We start from the raw sequence: 19,087 nt of genomic DNA, 5'->3' as shown, positions 1-19,087 counted from the left end.
AAAGAAAAAAATACAAATTGATGAATAAATAAATGGTAGTTCCAAACACACACACTCACACACACACATACATAAAAATATCAAACCTTTCTTTAATCACTTGACATTATGTATTGTATGGCACAATACAAATTATTACATAGACTCACTTTGTTTACACAAGTGGGTCAAAAATCCTTTTCTTTTTGTATATGGTTAAACTACAGTAGATAATTTATTTCTAATATTCATCTGGAGCCAACAGATTAAATTCTAAATTAAGCTAGCAATGCAAAAGTACTTAGCAGTGTTTATCATGTAGTAATGCTAACTTGACCTTTTGAAACAAAGTTCTACCCCACCAACTCATAATCGTATCAAGACACACTTGATTTCCAAATAAACTGTTGGAGGAACAAACAAGTAATATAAGAGCCAGACTGTATGCAATAAAGAAGAAAACCTAAATGTCTACACATTATTCAGACTCAACTTTGATAACAATGCTTCAAAACAGTTACAATGAGTGAAAGAGGTACACAATATTTCCAGACACTGAAAATACTTCAAGAAGCACGCTCCACATCACCAAACAAGGAAAACATAATACTTGTTGGAAATGTTCATCACAATAAAAACTCTCTTCACAATTTCCCAGTCTTGGCAAACACAACACAACACAGAACAAACACTGTGTCATAGTGCTCAAAACTTTTTTTTTTTAAGCAAAAAAAGAAAGCAGCACCCAAACTCTCAACACACAAAAAAACCCTGCAAACTGAACATCACATCAAAATGCTTCACTGGTAATAGACAATACTTGTGAAATAAGCACTCCTATACACTCTGGAAATGGGAAGTCTAAAAAAAAAAAAAAAAAAAAAAAAAGAGATGTGGAGAGAGAAGTGCAAACCAATGGACACACTGCAGAAAGAGTGGGATCAACATTTCAAACAACCCACTGCTGAAGTCAAGATTTAAACATCTGATGTCACATTGTAAATCTCCATGCCTAAACCAGGAATCTCCTGGACACCATGGCTACAGTGATCAAGTCTCACACTGCTTTTGTCAGTCAATCTTTCCTACTCAATCCTTTCACCCATATGCAATGCTGATATCACCTGGCTTTCCATTCCAACAATACCTACCTGCACTGATCATTTCACCTAACCCTGTACACAATGAAGTTTTTTATATGTACATACTCAACCAGGGTACTCTATGAACTAGGGCACTGCAGTCTAAGTGTATAATCAAACGATACATATGTACCTGCCTGCAGTACGCAGATCTATACATCCACTTGCAGTGTACACTTCTACAGGTCTTCAATGAACTACAGTACCTGGAGGCAGAAGGTCCAACCCTAGTACTGCAGATGTAGACAGTGGGCAGACAGCAGAGTTTAGATCAAGTCTTCATCCTCCTCCACCTCCTTCAGGGTGGACAGCTCCACGTCCGTGGCGTACACCACTTGTTGGTGTTTGGCCATGATGCGCAGCAAGGGGCGCAACTTCAGCCACCACTGCTCCAGTGGAATGCGATTCCTGTCAGGAAGACCACAATCATGTAGCACTGTCTGCTGATGAAGGTGGGTTGTCATATCAGACATAATCACTGAAGTGCATTAACTAAATACATGATGAATGTAAGCACACAGAGACAGAAACACATGCCGCACACACACAACCATATCTGTACATGTGCACATGCAAACATGCCAATGTTCACACAGATTCTTTGTTGAAAATATGAATGTCTTTGCGTTCTTCCTGAAATAATCCAATAAGATTTAGCAGTACCCCAGACAGACAAAAAAACAAGATGTTTCTCTTTACTGGACAAAGCGTGCTGGAACCATACAATGTGACACTGGGCTTCTTTCTGAGAAAATGCCAGAACTATACTGCCCTGAACTAAAGAGTGCCACTGTGGAAACAGACTGCTTACAAGCCTCATATAATGCTTATTTTGACTGGATGAACCAAATCATGAAGCAAAAAATGGTAAGTTTATACACAGAAATAATCATGTGAACATCTGAAACATGTTTAACCCAGCTGACTTAACACTGGCTAGACTCCATCTTCTCAGCTGACTCAACACTGGCTAGACTCCATCTTCTCAGCTGAACTGTTGGGCTAAACTGTCTCATGCTCAATGTGAGACACACACACGCATGCACACAGCACTTGCTTCTACACAAACACAGAGCAGCACGATTTCCCTAATCCAAAACTGATGAACACACCAGCCTTTATTCAAGGAAAAGCTAAATCTGATATTGTGGAAACTTTATTTCTGATTCTGCATTCACTTCACTATTTTGAATCCAACAGGTCTATGCAGCACTTAATAAAAGGCTAATTTCTCACTGACATGTCACTGTGATATTTGTTAAGTTTGCTGTTTGGTTACTTTAAAAACTTTTTTTTCATTTTGTTTAACATGTTCAGCTGACTTCCTACACAAAATATTGCCATAGTGCCAGTAAGACATCCACTGATGTCCTGCATCTATTCCGATTTTTGCTCGTTGGAGTTTGGTACAGTGAACATAAACAGACACTGAATGGTTTGTTTAATATGTCTGGATTATAAACATGCCATTTACATGAGCATATGTCAGGTGGAGGACCCCTTTCTTCTTGATAATGTTTTGCTAATAGACTTTGTTGAGCCTGCTTGAAAAGTCAGTTTGCGTCATATGCAAAAAAAAGGCATCTGAAACTTTTTTTTCCAGAAAAGACAGTAGTCTCAGTCAACAGATTTACACAACTTTGTAGGTTGTGCACATGATCAAGTATGGTAATAATGATGAGAGACGTACCTATCTCTGGAAACTGGTTAGAACTTGAAGGTGATAACAATAGTGACATAACTGACAGCAACATTCAATGCTTTGTCCAGTCCATCTGGATAGATACCAATTTTGAGTGGGTGACAATGACTAACGGTAAGGGTGCAGTACTTTCGCATTATCTGAGAAGAGGGAGAAGAGACAGAGAGTGGTGCAAGATGATAGGTCAAAGACTGGACAGAGTGGTGCAAGATGATAGGTCAAAGACTGCACAGAGTGGTGCAAGATGACAGGTCAAAGACTGGACAGAGTGGTGCAAGATGACAGGTCAAAGACTGGACAGAGTGGTGCAAGATGATAGGTCAAAGACTGCACAGAGTGGTGCAAGATGACAGGTCAAAGACTGGACAGAGTGGTGCAAGATGACAGGTCAAAGACTGGACAGAGTGGTGCAAGATGACAGGTCAAAGACTGGACAGAGTGGTGCAAGATGATAGGTCAAAGACTGGACAGAGTGGTGCAAGATGACAGGTCAAAGACTGGACAGAGTGGTGCAAGATGACAGGTCAAAGACTGGACAGAGTGGTGCAAGATGATAGGTCAAAGATTGGACAGAGTGGTACAAGATGATAGGTCAAAGATTGGACAGAGTGGTGCAAGATGACAGGTCAAAGATTGGACAGAGTGGTACAAGATGATAGGTCAAAGATTGGACAGAGTGGTGCAAGATGACAGGTCAAAGATTGGACAGAGTGGTACAAGATGATAGGTCAAAGACTGCACAGAGTGGTGCAAGATGACAGGTCAAAGACTGGACAGAGTGGTGCAAGATGACAGGTCAAAGACTGGACAGAGTGGTGCAAGATGATAGGTCAAAGACTGGACAGAGTGGTGCAAGATGATAGGTCAAAGACTGGACAGAGTGGTGCAAGATGACAGGTCAAAGACTGGACAGAGTGGTGCAAGATGATAGGTCAAAGACTGGACAGAGTGGTGCAAGATGACAGGTCAAAGACCAGACAGAATGGTGCAAGATGACAGGTCAAAGACCAGACAGAGTGGTGCAAGATGACAGGTCAAAGACTGGACAGAGTGGTGCAAGATGATAGGTCAAAGATTGGACAGAGTGGTGCAAGATGACAGGTCAAAGACCAGACAGAGTGGTGCAAGATGACAGGTCAAAGACTGGACAGAGTGGTGCAAGATGACAGGTCAAAGACCAGACAGAGTGGTGCAAGATGACAGGTCAAAGACTGGACAGAGTGGTGCAAGATGATAGGTCAAAGATTGGACAGAGTGGTGCAAGATGACAGGTCAAAGACTGGACAGAGTGGTGCAAGATGATAGGTCAAAGACTGGACAGAGTGGTGCAAGATGATAGGTCAAAGATTGGACAGAGTGGTGCAAGATGACAGGTCAAAGACTGGACAGAGTGGTGCAAGATGATAGGTCAAAGATTGGACAGAGTGGTGCAAGATGACAGGTCAAAGACTGGACAGAGTGGTGCAAGATGATAGGTCAAAGATTGGACAGAGTGGTGCAAGATGACAGGTCAAAGACTGGACAGAGTGGTGCAAGATGATAGGTCAAAGACTGGACAGAGTGGTGCAAGATGATAGGTCAAAGATTGGACAGAGTGGTGCAAGATGACAGGTCAAAGACTGGACAGAGTGGTGCAAGATGATAGGTCAAAGATTGGACAGAGTGGTGCAAGATGACAGGTCAAAGACTGGACAGAGTGGTGCAAGATGATAGGTCAAAGATTGGACAGAGTGGTGCAAGATGATAGGTCAAAGACTGGACAGAGTGGTGCAAGATGATAGGTCAAAGACTGGACAGAGTGGTGCAAGATGACAGGTCAAAGACTGCACAGAGTGGTGCAAGATGATAGGTCAAAGACTGGACAGAGTGGTGCAAGATGACAGGTCAAAGACTGGACAGAGTGGTGCAAGATGATAGGTCAAAGACTGGACAGAGTGGTGCAAGATGACAGGTCAAAGACTGCACAGAGTGGTGCAAGATGATAGGTCAAAGACTGCACAGAGTGGTACAAGATGATAGGTCAAAGACTGCACAGAGTGGTGCAAGATGACAGGTCAAAGACTGCACAGAGTGGTGCAAGATGATAGGTCAAAGACCAGACAGAGGGTGTGGGAGTGGGCATGGCCATGACCATCAGCGAACTGTCTTTCACAGCGTTTATCTAGCTGCATAATCCGGGATTTTCTTGAAACCTAGGGTTGGCAGACAATTGACAGGAATAACATATTCTTATTTTTTTCATGCTTTTTGCCACTGATTAGTTGACTGACTTCTTTTCTTTTCTTTTTCTTTTTGCTGCCCCACCATCTTCACTGTTTCAGTAGCATTACTCCCACGCCGCTCATTCCCAGTCCCACTATACACAGCCACACCAGGGTTCGTCTGTCGCAGTCCTAGTGCCGGCAGTCCACAGGGAACCACTGATGTTAAGTTACCAGGAGGCCACGCACCACAGGAGACCCTGCACTGCTGCTGAGTCACTTTGATGGTGTTTGGTAGTGCCTGTTCTAATTAGTATACTAAAAACGTCCGAAAATTAATCATAAAAAGCGAGAAACTCGACAGCCATAGAAACTTCGTCAGATGCGCGCAAAGCACAACTTCAGTTACAAATTTAGAGACAAAGCAACACAAAAATAAAAATACGGCTAAATCAAAGATACACACTAATACACACACACTAACAATTACCAGTAGTCACATTTATTCATTCATCGTCGTCATCATTTCCACTGAAGCCACTGAAAGTTTCATCTTCAGTGTGGGAATAAACAACAGAAGCACAGCTTCTTCTGCCATAGCATCGCTGACCCCGGCCTCATTTTCACTGTCGGATGAATCTGAGTCTGGCTGGCTGGAGCTGGTGGCTTCTCTGTCATCTGCTACATGCAAGAGTTCAGCTCTGCGATTTTTTGCAGCCAGAAAGTTTGCCCCTCTGCTTTCTCCTACGTCTGATCATGGATTCATTCACTGAAGGCAGCAGCTCAGTTTTCCTTTTCAATAGCCAGATTGATCACCTTCAATTTCAAAGCTGCATCATAAGCATTGTGTTGTGTTTTCAGCATGATGGAAGTTGTCTGAACAAGAGCCATCAACTGAATGTTTCATGTGTGTAAAGGCCTTGTGTAAATTTAGAGGACAAAAACGTAAACAGTTATCGATTGCACACTTTTACAGTGAGTTTGGAATTCATGAAGAGTCAAAACCAGTTTTGAAACATAATGTGAATATAAAAATAAACTGGAGACTGACAGCTACAACTTAATTTGACCTGAATGCGTCGTTGGAAAACCTGCAACATCAGGAAAAGTCCATAAACAAGCTGCACCATTATTTTAGCTGCAAGGGTCGAAGTTCGGGGAAAAAGTTGCGGCTAATAGTCCAAATTTTACGGTATTAGCATTGAATCCTCAAAATTCCCTGGCAAGGGGAGAGCACTATTACAAAATCATCTGGCAATGAACGAGTTAAATGTTTATTTTCTGAAAGGTTGTTTATTATTCATTCATTTATTTGCATTCCCCTCAGACTCAAGTGTAGCGTTTATAACTTAGGGATCCAACCTTGAGATGCCATTTTTTAGGAGCCAGCAGAGAAATGCAGGAGGGCAGGGAATAAAAAGAATGAAAAAACCAGGCTTCCCAAATCTCAATGGGTGCCTTGTGGCAGTACAACATGCAAGCACACATATGCCTGAATGAATGCAAACACACACACACACACTCATGCACACATATACACTCACTCACTCTGACTGACTGACTGAAACCATTTATTGTCAGATTAACTGTTTGTTGTACTCACTCACTCACACACACATACATACCCACCCAAACTCACACCATGACAGTCAACTCACACAAAGTCTGTGTCAATGACCAACTCATCCACAGGCGTGAACTCCAGGCGACGTTTCTGCATACCCAGCAAGACACAGGACTGTGAAGACTTCACCTCCACACGCCCTGCACACACCACAGCACAATGCATCACTACGCAGCCACCTGTAGCTATCCAGTGAACACACGACACATGGCCACTGTCCACATACAGCCACTTTTCTCGGCTTACACTGTCCAAAGCACTGCCTGGATCAGCCTCTTCATTCCAGCTAAGTTGTCCTCAGTTTGGAGACATGAAGACTCTATAAACTACAGTCATTACAATTTAGCCTTTCACTCCAAAGTGTGGATTTATATCCACTCTTTAGAGGTAAATGCATTATCAACAGTCCAGCTGGTCACATGAGTACACTTACTTCCTTGCAAGTGGAGACTGCCTTCATGCATGTTCAAAACAACAATATCTCAGCCAGTTTTGGCTCAGTTTTTATTCTTTTTTCATCTCAGCATGTTTTGGCTTTTTTTTTCTTTTTTTTTTTTAGTGAAAAGTCGTTGAGCATGTCTAATTGGCTGCTAGAATGTACGGTAAAAACGTGGCTAGAATTTTAATTTTCCACCCAACATTGACATTAGCAAGTTTGAAAATGTGATAGAAAATAAAAGTTATTATTATTATTATTGTTATTGTTGCTAACAGTCCAGCCGATGGCACAGGGCCATATCAGGACTGACACACAATGCAAATGTTCAACCGCGTCAACACAAAACTGTCATCTACAAAAACATTAAGACAGACCCACAAAACACAGTTCATGACACAGTATCTCAACCACTTTGCTCCTTATGGCAAATAAGACCAGGCCATGCTGAGGATGGCCACCATTCCACTTCATTTATCATCCCCAGATTACAAACAATCATCAAATGGGAAAAAAACAATACATCAAAGCCAAACCAAAAAATGCCTAAAAATGCCATATAGGCAAACAACACTGCTGAATGGGCAGCTAGTGCCCATCCCAATGCTTACATCTCACTACGTAATTGCCAGAGTAAAACAGCACAGATAGTACATCATAGACTGTGGAAAAGAGAAAAAAAGTGTCAAGGCTTGCTTGAAAAAAGAAAGGGGAATGGACTGGGAAGGCTGAAAAAGGAGACAATAGTGAAGAAAGAAAAAAAGGCAGAAACAAAGAGAGTGATAGAAAAGAGGAAATTTCTAGCACAGAATTTCCAAAAGGTGGGGATGCTATTTATACTGAAAGATCCCCAGCATCCCTACGGGGGAGAAAATGAAAGTAATGTTAGTGTTGATTAACGGAAGTGATTCCAGTTATGCTGATGATGATCACATGCTATACAGTAAATCAACAGGGAGGTGGTGAGATCATGGTGGGAATGGGTGTAGAAAAAGAAAACACCCAATATTTTAGCTTCAAACCTGTACAAAGTGCTGAAAACGAAGCACATGTCATATGATTTTGTGTTTAAATGGAACATGATAGTTACTGTAGTTTAGCTGAACACCACTGTTAACGGTTTCAAAATGAGGCCAATGCAGACAACAAAGCAGTGGTGACAATTCAGCCTTCAGTGGAGCAGGAAAGCAGTGCTGCAACCTTCACCTTGAATGGCAACATGTTGGAAGAGGCTTGTTAACTTTTCTTTTCAATCGTGAAAACAATTTTACCACGTACATATTCAATCATCTACTGATTATGCATCTACTCTGATCTTTGTAGTGCCAATACTTTGAAACATTTGATTAGAATTTACAAGTGAGCCATTTAAGCTGTACTTCCTAAATCTTCTATACCGACATCTGAAGACTAAATTATGCTGGGTATTCTTCCCCTACTTCCTAAATCTTCTATATTGACATCTGAAGACTAAATTATGCTGGGTATTCTTCCCCTACTTCCTAAATCTTCTATATTGACATCTGAAGACTAAATTATGCTGGGTATTCTTCCCCTACTTCCTAAATCTTCTATACTGACATCTGAAGACTGAATTACGCTGGGTATTCTTCCGCTAACACACAAACTGCGATATAACAATGCAATTTTGATGTACCTAATACTGAACGGATTCCTCCACTAATTGCACGATTTCCCTTGAATCAGTCCAAATATACAAACAACACTGTTATAAAACTAGTCTGGCACACTCCGGGAGAACACTGGAACTCCTTGCTAAAAGATATTTTAAAAAACAACAACAACACAGTATCATCTCCTTTAAATCAGCCTAAAAAATGTTCCTTTTAAATAAATCGCCCAGGATTACGCTAGCTGACGGATTTATTTGCTTCTAACTCATTAACAGCACTATATTCGTTTTATTTGGATGGTGTATGCTTTTCTGTCAACATGTCAGTCTCTGACTATGTGGGTAACATGTGATGCTTCATTCATTTCCGTGTATTCCTGATAAAAAATTCACTGCTTGTGCATGTGTGTGTGTGTGCGCATGTGATCATGCTTATGGGTTTTTTTGTTTTGTTTTGTTTTGTTTTGTTCTGATTTAATGCTGAATTTGACGGGTTTTTTTATGTCTGTTTTTCTCCTTTTTTATGTCCAGTGGCTGGGTGGAAAAAAGCATATTAATTGCTTATCTCATTTCCCTGCTTAATAAAATTTTGTTTCATTTTGTTTCTTACATGACTCAGCAAGTTTAGATTTCTCAGCCTTCTCACAAAATAATGATGATGAATCTGATTTGTAAGTGAGGAAGTATATTTTCCTGTTTCTTTTCTGGATTTTATATTATTGCAAATATTACCATGCTGAAAGTCTGTGACATCATTCAGCCTATTTCCAAAGTTACTTTTGAGTTTCACCAGTTTAATCATAATTTGACTGCTCCTGATATATATGTGCCCTTTACTCTAGTATTTTTCATGCTTAAAAAGAACTTATTGTACGCAGAAAATTACAATAGACAGAAAAATCCAAAATCAATATGATTAATGTTCAATTTAAGATATAAACACTGGATTTTGTACTTAAAAAAGAAAAAGACCAAAAAAAAAAAGACCCAAAACACAATATTAAGACAAACAGACCACAATCAAAATGTAAAACTAAACAATCAACAACTGTTATAAGAGTCACACATAACAATATCATAACAAACTAAACAATCAACAACTGTTATAAGAGTCACACATAACAATATCATAACAAACTAAACAATCAACAACCGTTATAAGAGTCACACATAACAATATCATAACAAACTAAACAATCAACAACCGTTATAAGAGTCACACATAACAATATCATAACAAACTAAACAATCAACAACCGTTATAAGAGTCACACATAACAATATCATAACAAACTAAACAATCAACAACTGTTATAAGAGTCACACATAACAATATCATAACAAACTAACAATCAACAACTGTTATAAGAGTCACACATAACAATGTCATAACAAACTAAACAATCAACAACTGTTATAAGAGTCACACATAACAATGTCATAACAAACTAAACAATCAACAACTGTTATAAGAGTCACACATAACAATATCATAACAAACTAAACAATCAACAACTGTTATAAGAGTCACACATAACAATATCATAACAAAAGTACAAAAAACAAAATGAGACAGAATTCAGGAACCGCAAAAAGCGAAGGGAGGGTGGGGGGAGGGGGTTAAGGGAGGACACTTGGGTCAGATAAAAAAAAACAAAATAATACTGGACATGGTTAAAAAAACAACAGTTTTCTCCATTAGTGTGTGTGTGTGTGTGTGTGTGTGTGTGTGTGTGCGTGTGTGTGTATCAGAATCGTAAAAACTGCCACCAAGATTACCGGGGCTGATCTACCTTCTCTAGAAGACATATATTATAAGTGGCTACTCAAAAAAGCAAAATCAGTCAGCCAGGACGAATCACATCCAGCTTTTGGATTTTCGAGATGCTCCCCTCTGGTCGACGGTACAGAAGTATAAGGACGAAAACCAATCGCTTCGCCAGTAGCTTTTTCCCCAAAGCAGTCAATGCCCTGTCTCTCAAACAAATCCAGTCTGATAAGGAATTGTGCAATCAACAACCATCTACCTGAAGATCTAGCCATCAGCCCCATTCACATGTAACATGCGGCTTCTGTTCAAACGTGTATGTGTGTGTGTGTGTGTGTGCGTGTGTGTGTTTGTGTGTGTGTGTGTGTGTGTGTGCGCATGCACATGTGTGTGTCTGTGTGTGTGCAGTGCGTGCATGTGTGAGTATGCACAAGTTTTTATATTGATATGCACTTGTTTGTATCCTAATATCTACTGTATCTGTGTTTGTGTATGATTTTCAATTTGTGTACGTACATTGTTATGTACTATCCCCCCCAATATTTCTTGTGACCCCGGTACACTTGGTAATAAAGACATATTCTATTCTATTGTATTCTATATATATATTTGTATTTCTTTTTATCACAACAGATTTCTCTGTGTGAAATTCGGGCTGCTCTCCCCAGGGTGAGCGCGTCACTACACCCATTTTTTTGTATTTTTTCCTGCGTGCAGTTTCATTTGTTTTTTTCTATCGAAGTGGGATTTTTCTACAGAATTTTGCCAGGAACAACCCTTTTGTTGCCGTGGGTTCTTTTACATGCGCTAAGTGCATGCTGTACACGGGACCTCGGTTTATCGTCTCATCCGAATGACTAGTGTCCAGACCACCACTCAAGGTCTAGTGGAGGGGGAGAAAATATCAGCGGCTGAGCCGTGATTCGAACCAGCATGCTCAGATTCTCTCACTTCCTAGGCATACGCGTGACCTCTACTGGCTCCAGGCCATCACTCCATCCATTATATATAATGGAGCCTCGAAAATATATATAATGGAGCCTCGAACATGATATCTTTCCTAAAAATAAAAGAAACAATAGAAGACAGTCCAGATACATTACTGGATGAACTTAAAACATGATATGATCTCCTGAACAAAGAACAGACTACATTAAACAGGAGATATAATGTGAGACAATTTCCAATCATTTCTCAATATTGACACAAGAGGTAGCAGAAGTTAGCATAGCAACAAAGCAATCACAATGGATCAACTCAATGCACTCAATGTTATAATTCAAAATTTTGTGCCTGGAGGTGACAGTCTTTCACCATTTTGCCACAAGCAGTTCTGGGACAAACTAAAAATGCCAATTCTCAGTTGCATAAGTGTTTTTAAGAAAGGTAAGTTACCATTTTCGATGAAAAAAGAAATCATGCCACTAGTTTATAAAGGGAAAAACGTAGAAAAAAACCATCTTGCAAACTACCCACTAGTTACTAATATCAACACAGACTACAATAACAACATTCTTATGAAATCTGACAAAATAAAAGTCTGGGTATATTGCAATGTAAAGATACAATAACTAGAACTTCATTGAACAATGGGTGCATGGAAATGTATTATTTTTTGGCAAAATCAATTCTTGCAAAAACACTCCTGTTTTCACCATTCTCTCTCTTGCTGCAAGTAGTGTCAATGCTAACAACAACAACAACAACAACAAAAACAACAACAAACAAACAAACAAAAAAACACAACAATAACTCTCAGCAATATCACTGCTCTGATCTAAAGGTGGCTGAGAATGAACAAAATATAACAACAAAAAAGTATATGAAAAGCTGAAAAAGGGTGCCCTCAGTCTTGACAAACAACAGGAGGGGTGGGAGGGAGGGGCAGTATGGGGTTCATAAACATCAGACTGAACACCAACAGAAAATGTATTTGATCAAATGGACATCAAAACTTCTCACAAGGAAGCATCTTATCATAACAAGGCTCACCTTTTCAAAACACACACCACTGTGCGAGTTTGCTTTTAAAGACACAAAGACACTAGGTACTGAAACAGGTAAAGTCAGGTTTCTGAAGAGACGTTTTTAAGGCACAAGCAGCTTTCAATAAAGACAGACCAAGAGAAAACATAACAAGAAGCTTTCAATAAAGACAGACCAAGAGAAAACATAACAAGCAGATTTCAATAAAGACAGACCAAGAGAAAACATAACAAGCAGATTTCAATAAAGACAGACCAAGAGAAAACATAACAAGAAGCAAATCCTTTATGGCTTACATGTGGTTCTTGCTGAACAACAACAAAAAAAATGAAAATGCCGACAGTTGAGGGGTGTGGCTGGAGATGGGGGTGGGTTGCTACCAATACATAACGACCCAAATCATGGTTTTGCACATCTTAGATAACAGTGTTTGTCGAACTTAAAGTTGTGTGCAGGAAACAGCAAATCTGTTTTACAATTACAACATAGATATATTACAGTTTAAAAAATTCCGTCTTTGTCACAACTTTTCAGCTTGGATAAGTTGTAACCAAATTGTAAGGAAACACATTTTCCGGCCCTGTATACATAACCATTCTGGACAAATAAAATTCTTTCAGACACTTTCTTGAACTCAGAACAGTGCAGTCCATAATAATTATAATGGATACTTGTTGAGTGCCTTCCTCCCTTAACTCCCACCAGTTTGTTCCCATAATTTTTGTACTTGAAAATACAATGGAAAATTCCTAAGTATATTTCAGACACAATTAACTATTTTCTTGTCTCATGTATTCATAACTATTTTTCAGTATTACTAGAGTTCTATCAAGACTAAAATAAACAAAAAAAGTAGAAATTGTGTAAGATTTATTTATCAGAAAAAAACAGAACTGCTCCACATGGCACTTCTGCCATCTCAGATTTCTTCATTTTCAAGACTCCACACTGTACTTACTTTTTGCTTAACTTCTCTTCAACCATTGAGTTCATCTGACTCTGATAGTGACCAGATAATGTCAGATATTGAGTTTTCTGACAACTGGAACCCTGATGACAATGCTGATATGGGGACTGGAAGCATGGAGGGGCAAAATCTGACCAGACCTGTTTTGATCCAGAAAGGTATGTGTGAAAAAGTAGGTCGGGCAAACAGTCTATGCAAACGTTACTCCTCTGTTCAAAGTCATGCTTCTTGATCTCAGAATTTCTCAGACAACTGAAAAACAAAAAGGCACCAGGCAAAGACAGAATAACAAATGAAATGATCAAGCACCTGGGCAACCACACAAAGCAAATAGCACTGGAAATCTTCAACCTTTCCTGGAACACAGAGGAATTCCCACAGTTGGAAGGAAGCTGTCAACATTCCAATCCACAATAAGGGAAAAGACAGGCACTCTAAGACAAGTTTTCGAACCATCAATCTCCTCAGTTGTCTTGGGGAAAACAATGGAGCCCATGGCAAACAGGAGACTGCAGTATCACCTTGAGAAAAATGGCCTCATCAACCCATCGCAGTCAGGCTTTTGAAAAAACAAAGCACAGATCAGGTCAATCTGTTAGCCCAGGACATTAAAAATGGATTCCAACGAAAGATAGACTTTGGCCATCATTGTGGACCTGACTAAGGCTTTCCATAAGGTCTGGAAAGATGGCCTTCTTCTCAACTGCTCCAGAAACGGGTTTGTGAGAGAAGGCATCGATGGATCCAGAGCTATCTCTTCCAAAGATCTACTCTTGACGGCCACCTCAGCAAACCAGTCATGATTCGAGGAGTCCCACAGGGCAGCATGGTATCAACTACACTTTTCACCATCTTCATTGACAATGTTGCTGACCAGCTATCAATGCATATCTCCAGAGCCCTCCATGCAGATGATGTAGCTGTTTGGACACAAGCAGAACAGATCTCCACAGCAACCTGCAGGATGAAAGTAGCCCTGAACAGCATTGCCACATGGTCAAAAGAGTGGTTGGTTACAATCAACAGGACCAAGACAGATGCCACCTGCTTCTCCCTGTTCCCCAAAAAAGAGACCGTCACCCTCCACATTGAAGGAGAGTCGATCCCTCAATAGGACACACCCACCTAACTCAGTGTGAAATTGGACTGCAGGTTATCCTGGTCTTCTCACATCAGCACCGCCCAGAGCAAAGCCATACACAAGATGGCCATGATGAAGAAACTGGCCAGCACCAAGTGGGGAGCTAACATGAAGATCCTGACTGAAGTTTACAACAGCAGCAAAGTCTAGCACAGAACCTTTGGCCAAAATGCAGAACACCAGTCTGTGCCTCATCACAGGTGACATGAAGACCATCAACGCTATCGCAGGGACTGCTGGACTCATGTCTCTAGTAGAGAGAAGAGATGAGCAAATGCTTCACCAGAGTGAGAAGATGAAACGGCTTCCATCACACCGTCTGCCTTCAAAACTCCAGGCCCTGACCAAGAATAGGCTGAAGCGCAGAAGCACAAACCACCTCGTCAAGGCCCTCCATCAGACCCATGGCCAGTGTTTGCCTGACAGGAACCAACCTGTTGAACCCTTGCAAGACTTTGAAGACTGGTCACCTGATGTCCCCACTGTTGTCCTTTACATACCCGGCATTCATAGCAAAGGCTGCTTCCTGGATGCTGAACTGAAGCTGCTGACCCTGAAGCACTGGATAGGGACTATCACTTTTGGACCCGTGTATACACAGGCGGCCCTGCCAAGAATGCTGTTAGTAATGGGGTGGCGGCGTCTACATCCGATTCCCTGATGGCAGGTCGGTGAGGCATTCCATTGCTACTGGCCTCACCTCAACGAATTTCAGAGCCAAAGGATCTGCGCTACTAGCTGCAGCCCAACTCCTCCACCAGAGAGACAGTTTGCCAGACCACACTGTCTTCCTCACCGACTGCTGATTGTCCTACAAAGCGTCCATACCAGAGTAAGGGACAAAACCTTGCAAAACATCCATTCCGAGATGCATGCCCCAAGTGCCAGAACCACAACGGTCCTACAGTGGATCCCCTCTCACTGCAGTATTGCAGGAAATGAAGAGGCAGACAAGCTCTCCAAAGCAGGAAGCAGGCTCACCCAATCTGCCCACCTCCTTAGCTTTGGGGAGACAAAGACCATTCTGCGCAGCCACTTCAGAAACAGCTGGTGAGAACGGCTACATCTGGGACCAAAGGAGGACAGCATCCATCAACTGGGTTGAGCTCTGCAAGTCATCCTCAGACTGCGCACAGGCCACTGCCAGTTCCTCTCCCATCTCTTCTAACTGAAAATTTCCCACACAGACCTATGTCTGTGTGACACCGCTCCTCAAACTCCAGCCCATGTCCTGCAAGACTGCCCTCTACACAAAGAGCTGAGGTGCCAGATCTGGCCCAGTCCCACAGTGCTCCAGGGCAAGTTGTGGAGAACGGCGACAAAGCTCCAGTGGACTGCAGACAGAATTGAGGTATTTACATTAAACTCTTGCATACAGTGCTGTTTTATATTATACTTACTATTTTCATATCTGATTTCAGAGCAGGGAGCTACGACATTACAGATCCAGGGCCAAGCCACCTGGTGCCTCCCTTTCAGCCTTCATATGTGCCTGGATTCTACTTACCTGATATCAGGACACGTGAAGATGCAAAGAGGTTCACTACAGCAGCAAGTTTTTTTCAAAATGTTTTTTACAGTGAAATTAGTATCCACACTTTGTGAATATACTGATGTGTATGCACAACAGCACGGTCTTGACTGACAAGGACCTGTTCGCCCTGTCTGGAGTGATGTTACAAGGAACTGTAACCGCTGTTACCTCTTGGAAAAAAAAAAAATATATATATATGCAGTGTGACACATTTTACTGTTTTCAGAAAGAGAGGAAGTGTATTCTTCTGTCACACAGCTAGGTTGTCACTCAGGTTGAACAGTGGATAATGACTCATTTCTTGCCAAAATATACATGACCTGTACTTTTTTTCGAAGATAATTTTTTAATCTTTCTGATACGATGTTCACAGAACAGTTTCCGGACTTCTTAGAATACGCTAATAGTTTACCAGGCTCCCTACTTATTGTCGGTGACTTTAGTTTTCATTTTGATTCACCCACACAGTTTTATACCTCTAAATTACCTGAAATTGTCAGTTTGTTCAATCTTAACCAGTCTGTAACTGAGCCTACACACTATCGTGGTCACATCGTCGATTGGGTGTTGCATAGAAATGAGAACTGCCTCCTGAAGTCTACCACCTTTCTTTCCTGACTCTGTTCTGATCAATAGCACACCTGTTTCACTTTCTCCTTCTGTTCACAGTCTTGGTGTAATCCCAGGCCAGTCTCTTTCCTTCCAACAGCACATTTCGAGTATCTGTAAAGTTGCCTATTTGGGACTGTGTAGAATCAGCTCTATCCGCCACTATATCTCAACCGATGCAACCAATACACTTGTATGCTCTCTGGTTCTCTCAAGATTGGATTTCTGCAACTCTCTTTTGGCTGGCCTTCCCAAATATCTACTAGACAGACTCCTACAAATTCAGAATAACCCTGCCAGACTCATTTGCAGAGCTTCTAAATTTGACCATGTTTCTCCTCTCCTTCAGTCTCTCCACTGGTTGCCTGTTTCTGATCGAATAGACTACAAGCTATCCACTCTAACCTTTTCTGCAGTCAACAGATCTGGCCCCAAGTATCTTTCTGAACTCCTCCATATCTATACCCCGTCATGCCAGCTCCGTTCTTCGTCTGATACTCGACTTCTGAGAATACCTCACGTCAGAAGTAAGACCTATGGACACAGATCGTTTTCTTTTCGATCGCCAAAGATATGGAACAAGCTCCCTGATAACCTCCGTCCTTCCGATTCCCTCGCATCTTTTAAATCTCGTCTCAAAACTCACCTTTTCCCTCAGCAATAAGTTCACTTCCTTTGCGTTAGCTGTGCTTGACTTTGTGTGTATACATATGTATGAGTACATACCTACATGCATGTATATGAATGTGTATTGTGTGTGTGTGTTTATGTAAGTTTGTGCCTGCCTATGTGTGCATATGTGTTAGGGTAGCTGTTAGATACACATGTATGTTAAAATGTATGTATGCATTGTGCGTGCATGCGTGCGTGCGTGCGTGCGTGCGTGTGTGCGTGCGTGTGTGCGTGCGTGTGTGTAGTCACATTTTGGTGTGTGTATGTAACATTGATGTAATATTTTATGTTACCAAAAGCGTTTTTGTAAAGCACCTAGAGCAGATTTCTGGATAGTGTGCTATATAAATATCCATTATTATTATTATTTATTATTATTATCTTTCAAGAACATTTCCTTTACTCTGATTCAGCTTGTTTTGATACTTTAGCAGTGCTGTGACTGCTTACTAATATGTATGTGTAGAACAGTGAGAATTATAATCTGTGTGATTTGTAATTGGTGGTCTGGTATTGTAGTATGCTACTTTTCAAAGTTTATTTTAGGGATGAATACTATGTTGCTAAGTACTAGAAATGTCACATACCTGTCAGCAGAAAACAAGAACTGTTTCTGGTATCATTTTTTTTTTAGTTTGTATGAAATACTCTGAATGAATTTTTTGCAGTTTGTAGATTTAATTTTGGCATCAAACAACCTGTTTTCTTTATTTCAGTCAGCATATAGATATGCCCATAGCACTGAAACTGCTTTGTTGAAAGTAGTTAATGACTTATTACTGTCTGTGGATGAAGGTCTTGCTTGATCTGTCGGCTGCGTTTGACACAGTAGACCACAGTATACTCCTTTCCAGACTTGAACATGTTTTTGGGATTCATTCAACAGTTCTGAATTGGTTTTCTTCATACCTGTCCAACTGCTTCCAGATTGTCTCTGTTAACAACTTTAAGTCTGATCCAGCCCTGATCTCCTATGGTGTGCCACAAGGCTCCGTCCTGGGCCCCGTTCTGTTTGTTCTGTACACTGCTCCTCTAACTGATGTCATTTCTGATGATTCTTATCTTCACCATCCTCTTGCTGATGATACTCAGCTACAAAAGTCTGCAGAACCAAACCAAGTACAAAGTCTGATTCCATCAATGCAGGATTGCATTCTCGATGCTAAATCCTGGATGACATTCAACAAACTAAAGTTAAATGATGATAAAACTAAAGCTAGGATTATTTCCTCTGTAAGAATGTCCACATCTACTTCTTTTCCTGCCTCTATTGTGGTTGGTGATTCCATAGTTTAGGTTTCTAAATCAGCAAGGAACATTGCAGTCATTCTTGAGTCAAACCTCAGTATGCACGCTCAGGTAGTACATCTGATACCCATAGTAAAATTGTGAACTTTGTTGCATCAACTCTCTCCATCAGTACCTTTCTGTTGACACTTCTAAAACTCTTATTTCTGCTTTTGTGCTGTCACAATTGATTACTGTTATTCCACTCCGCAGGACCTACATACCTTTCTGACCTTATCAGTGTTTACACTCCCTCAAGAAATCTCCGCTCTTCCTCTGACTTTTACCTTTTGAAACTTCCTCATGTCAATACAAGAACATATGGTGGACGTTCGTTCTTCTTTGCTGCTCCTCATATCTGGAACAACCTTCCTCATCATATCCATGCATCTGATTCTATCTCTGC

The 19,087-nt window shown here is 40.8% G+C and overlaps 1 protein-coding gene across 8 annotated transcripts in view; it reads right to left on the bottom strand.

The window, feature by feature from the left end:
- The window catches only part of LOC143277158 (ATP-dependent 6-phosphofructokinase-like), a 193,925-nt gene that overhangs the window by 9,245 nt on the left and 165,593 nt on the right, over nucleotides 1-19,087 (bottom strand). For 6 of the 8 annotated variants that reach the window (XM_076581916.1, XM_076581917.1, XM_076581921.1 and 3 more), the window contains 2 exons: nucleotides 6,683-6,788; nucleotides 842-1,529 (listed from right to left, as the gene is read on the bottom strand). In XM_076581916.1, the coding sequence (XP_076438031.1) occupies nucleotides 1,388-1,529; nucleotides 6,683-6,788 (248 nt within the window). In that variant the 3' untranslated portion in view covers nucleotides 842-1,387. Of the gene's footprint in view, nucleotides 1-841; nucleotides 1,530-6,682; nucleotides 6,789-19,087 lie in introns of those variants that run through there. The other 2 variants (XR_013053689.1, XR_013053690.1) reach the window with 1 other exon arrangement.

This window comes from Babylonia areolata, chromosome 33 (genome assembly GCF_041734735.1).
Source record: "Babylonia areolata isolate BAREFJ2019XMU chromosome 33, ASM4173473v1, whole genome shotgun sequence".
Taxonomy (NCBI): domain Eukaryota; kingdom Metazoa; phylum Mollusca; class Gastropoda; order Neogastropoda; family Buccinidae; genus Babylonia; species Babylonia areolata.
This window is presented reverse-complemented; position numbering and strand designations above follow the sequence as displayed.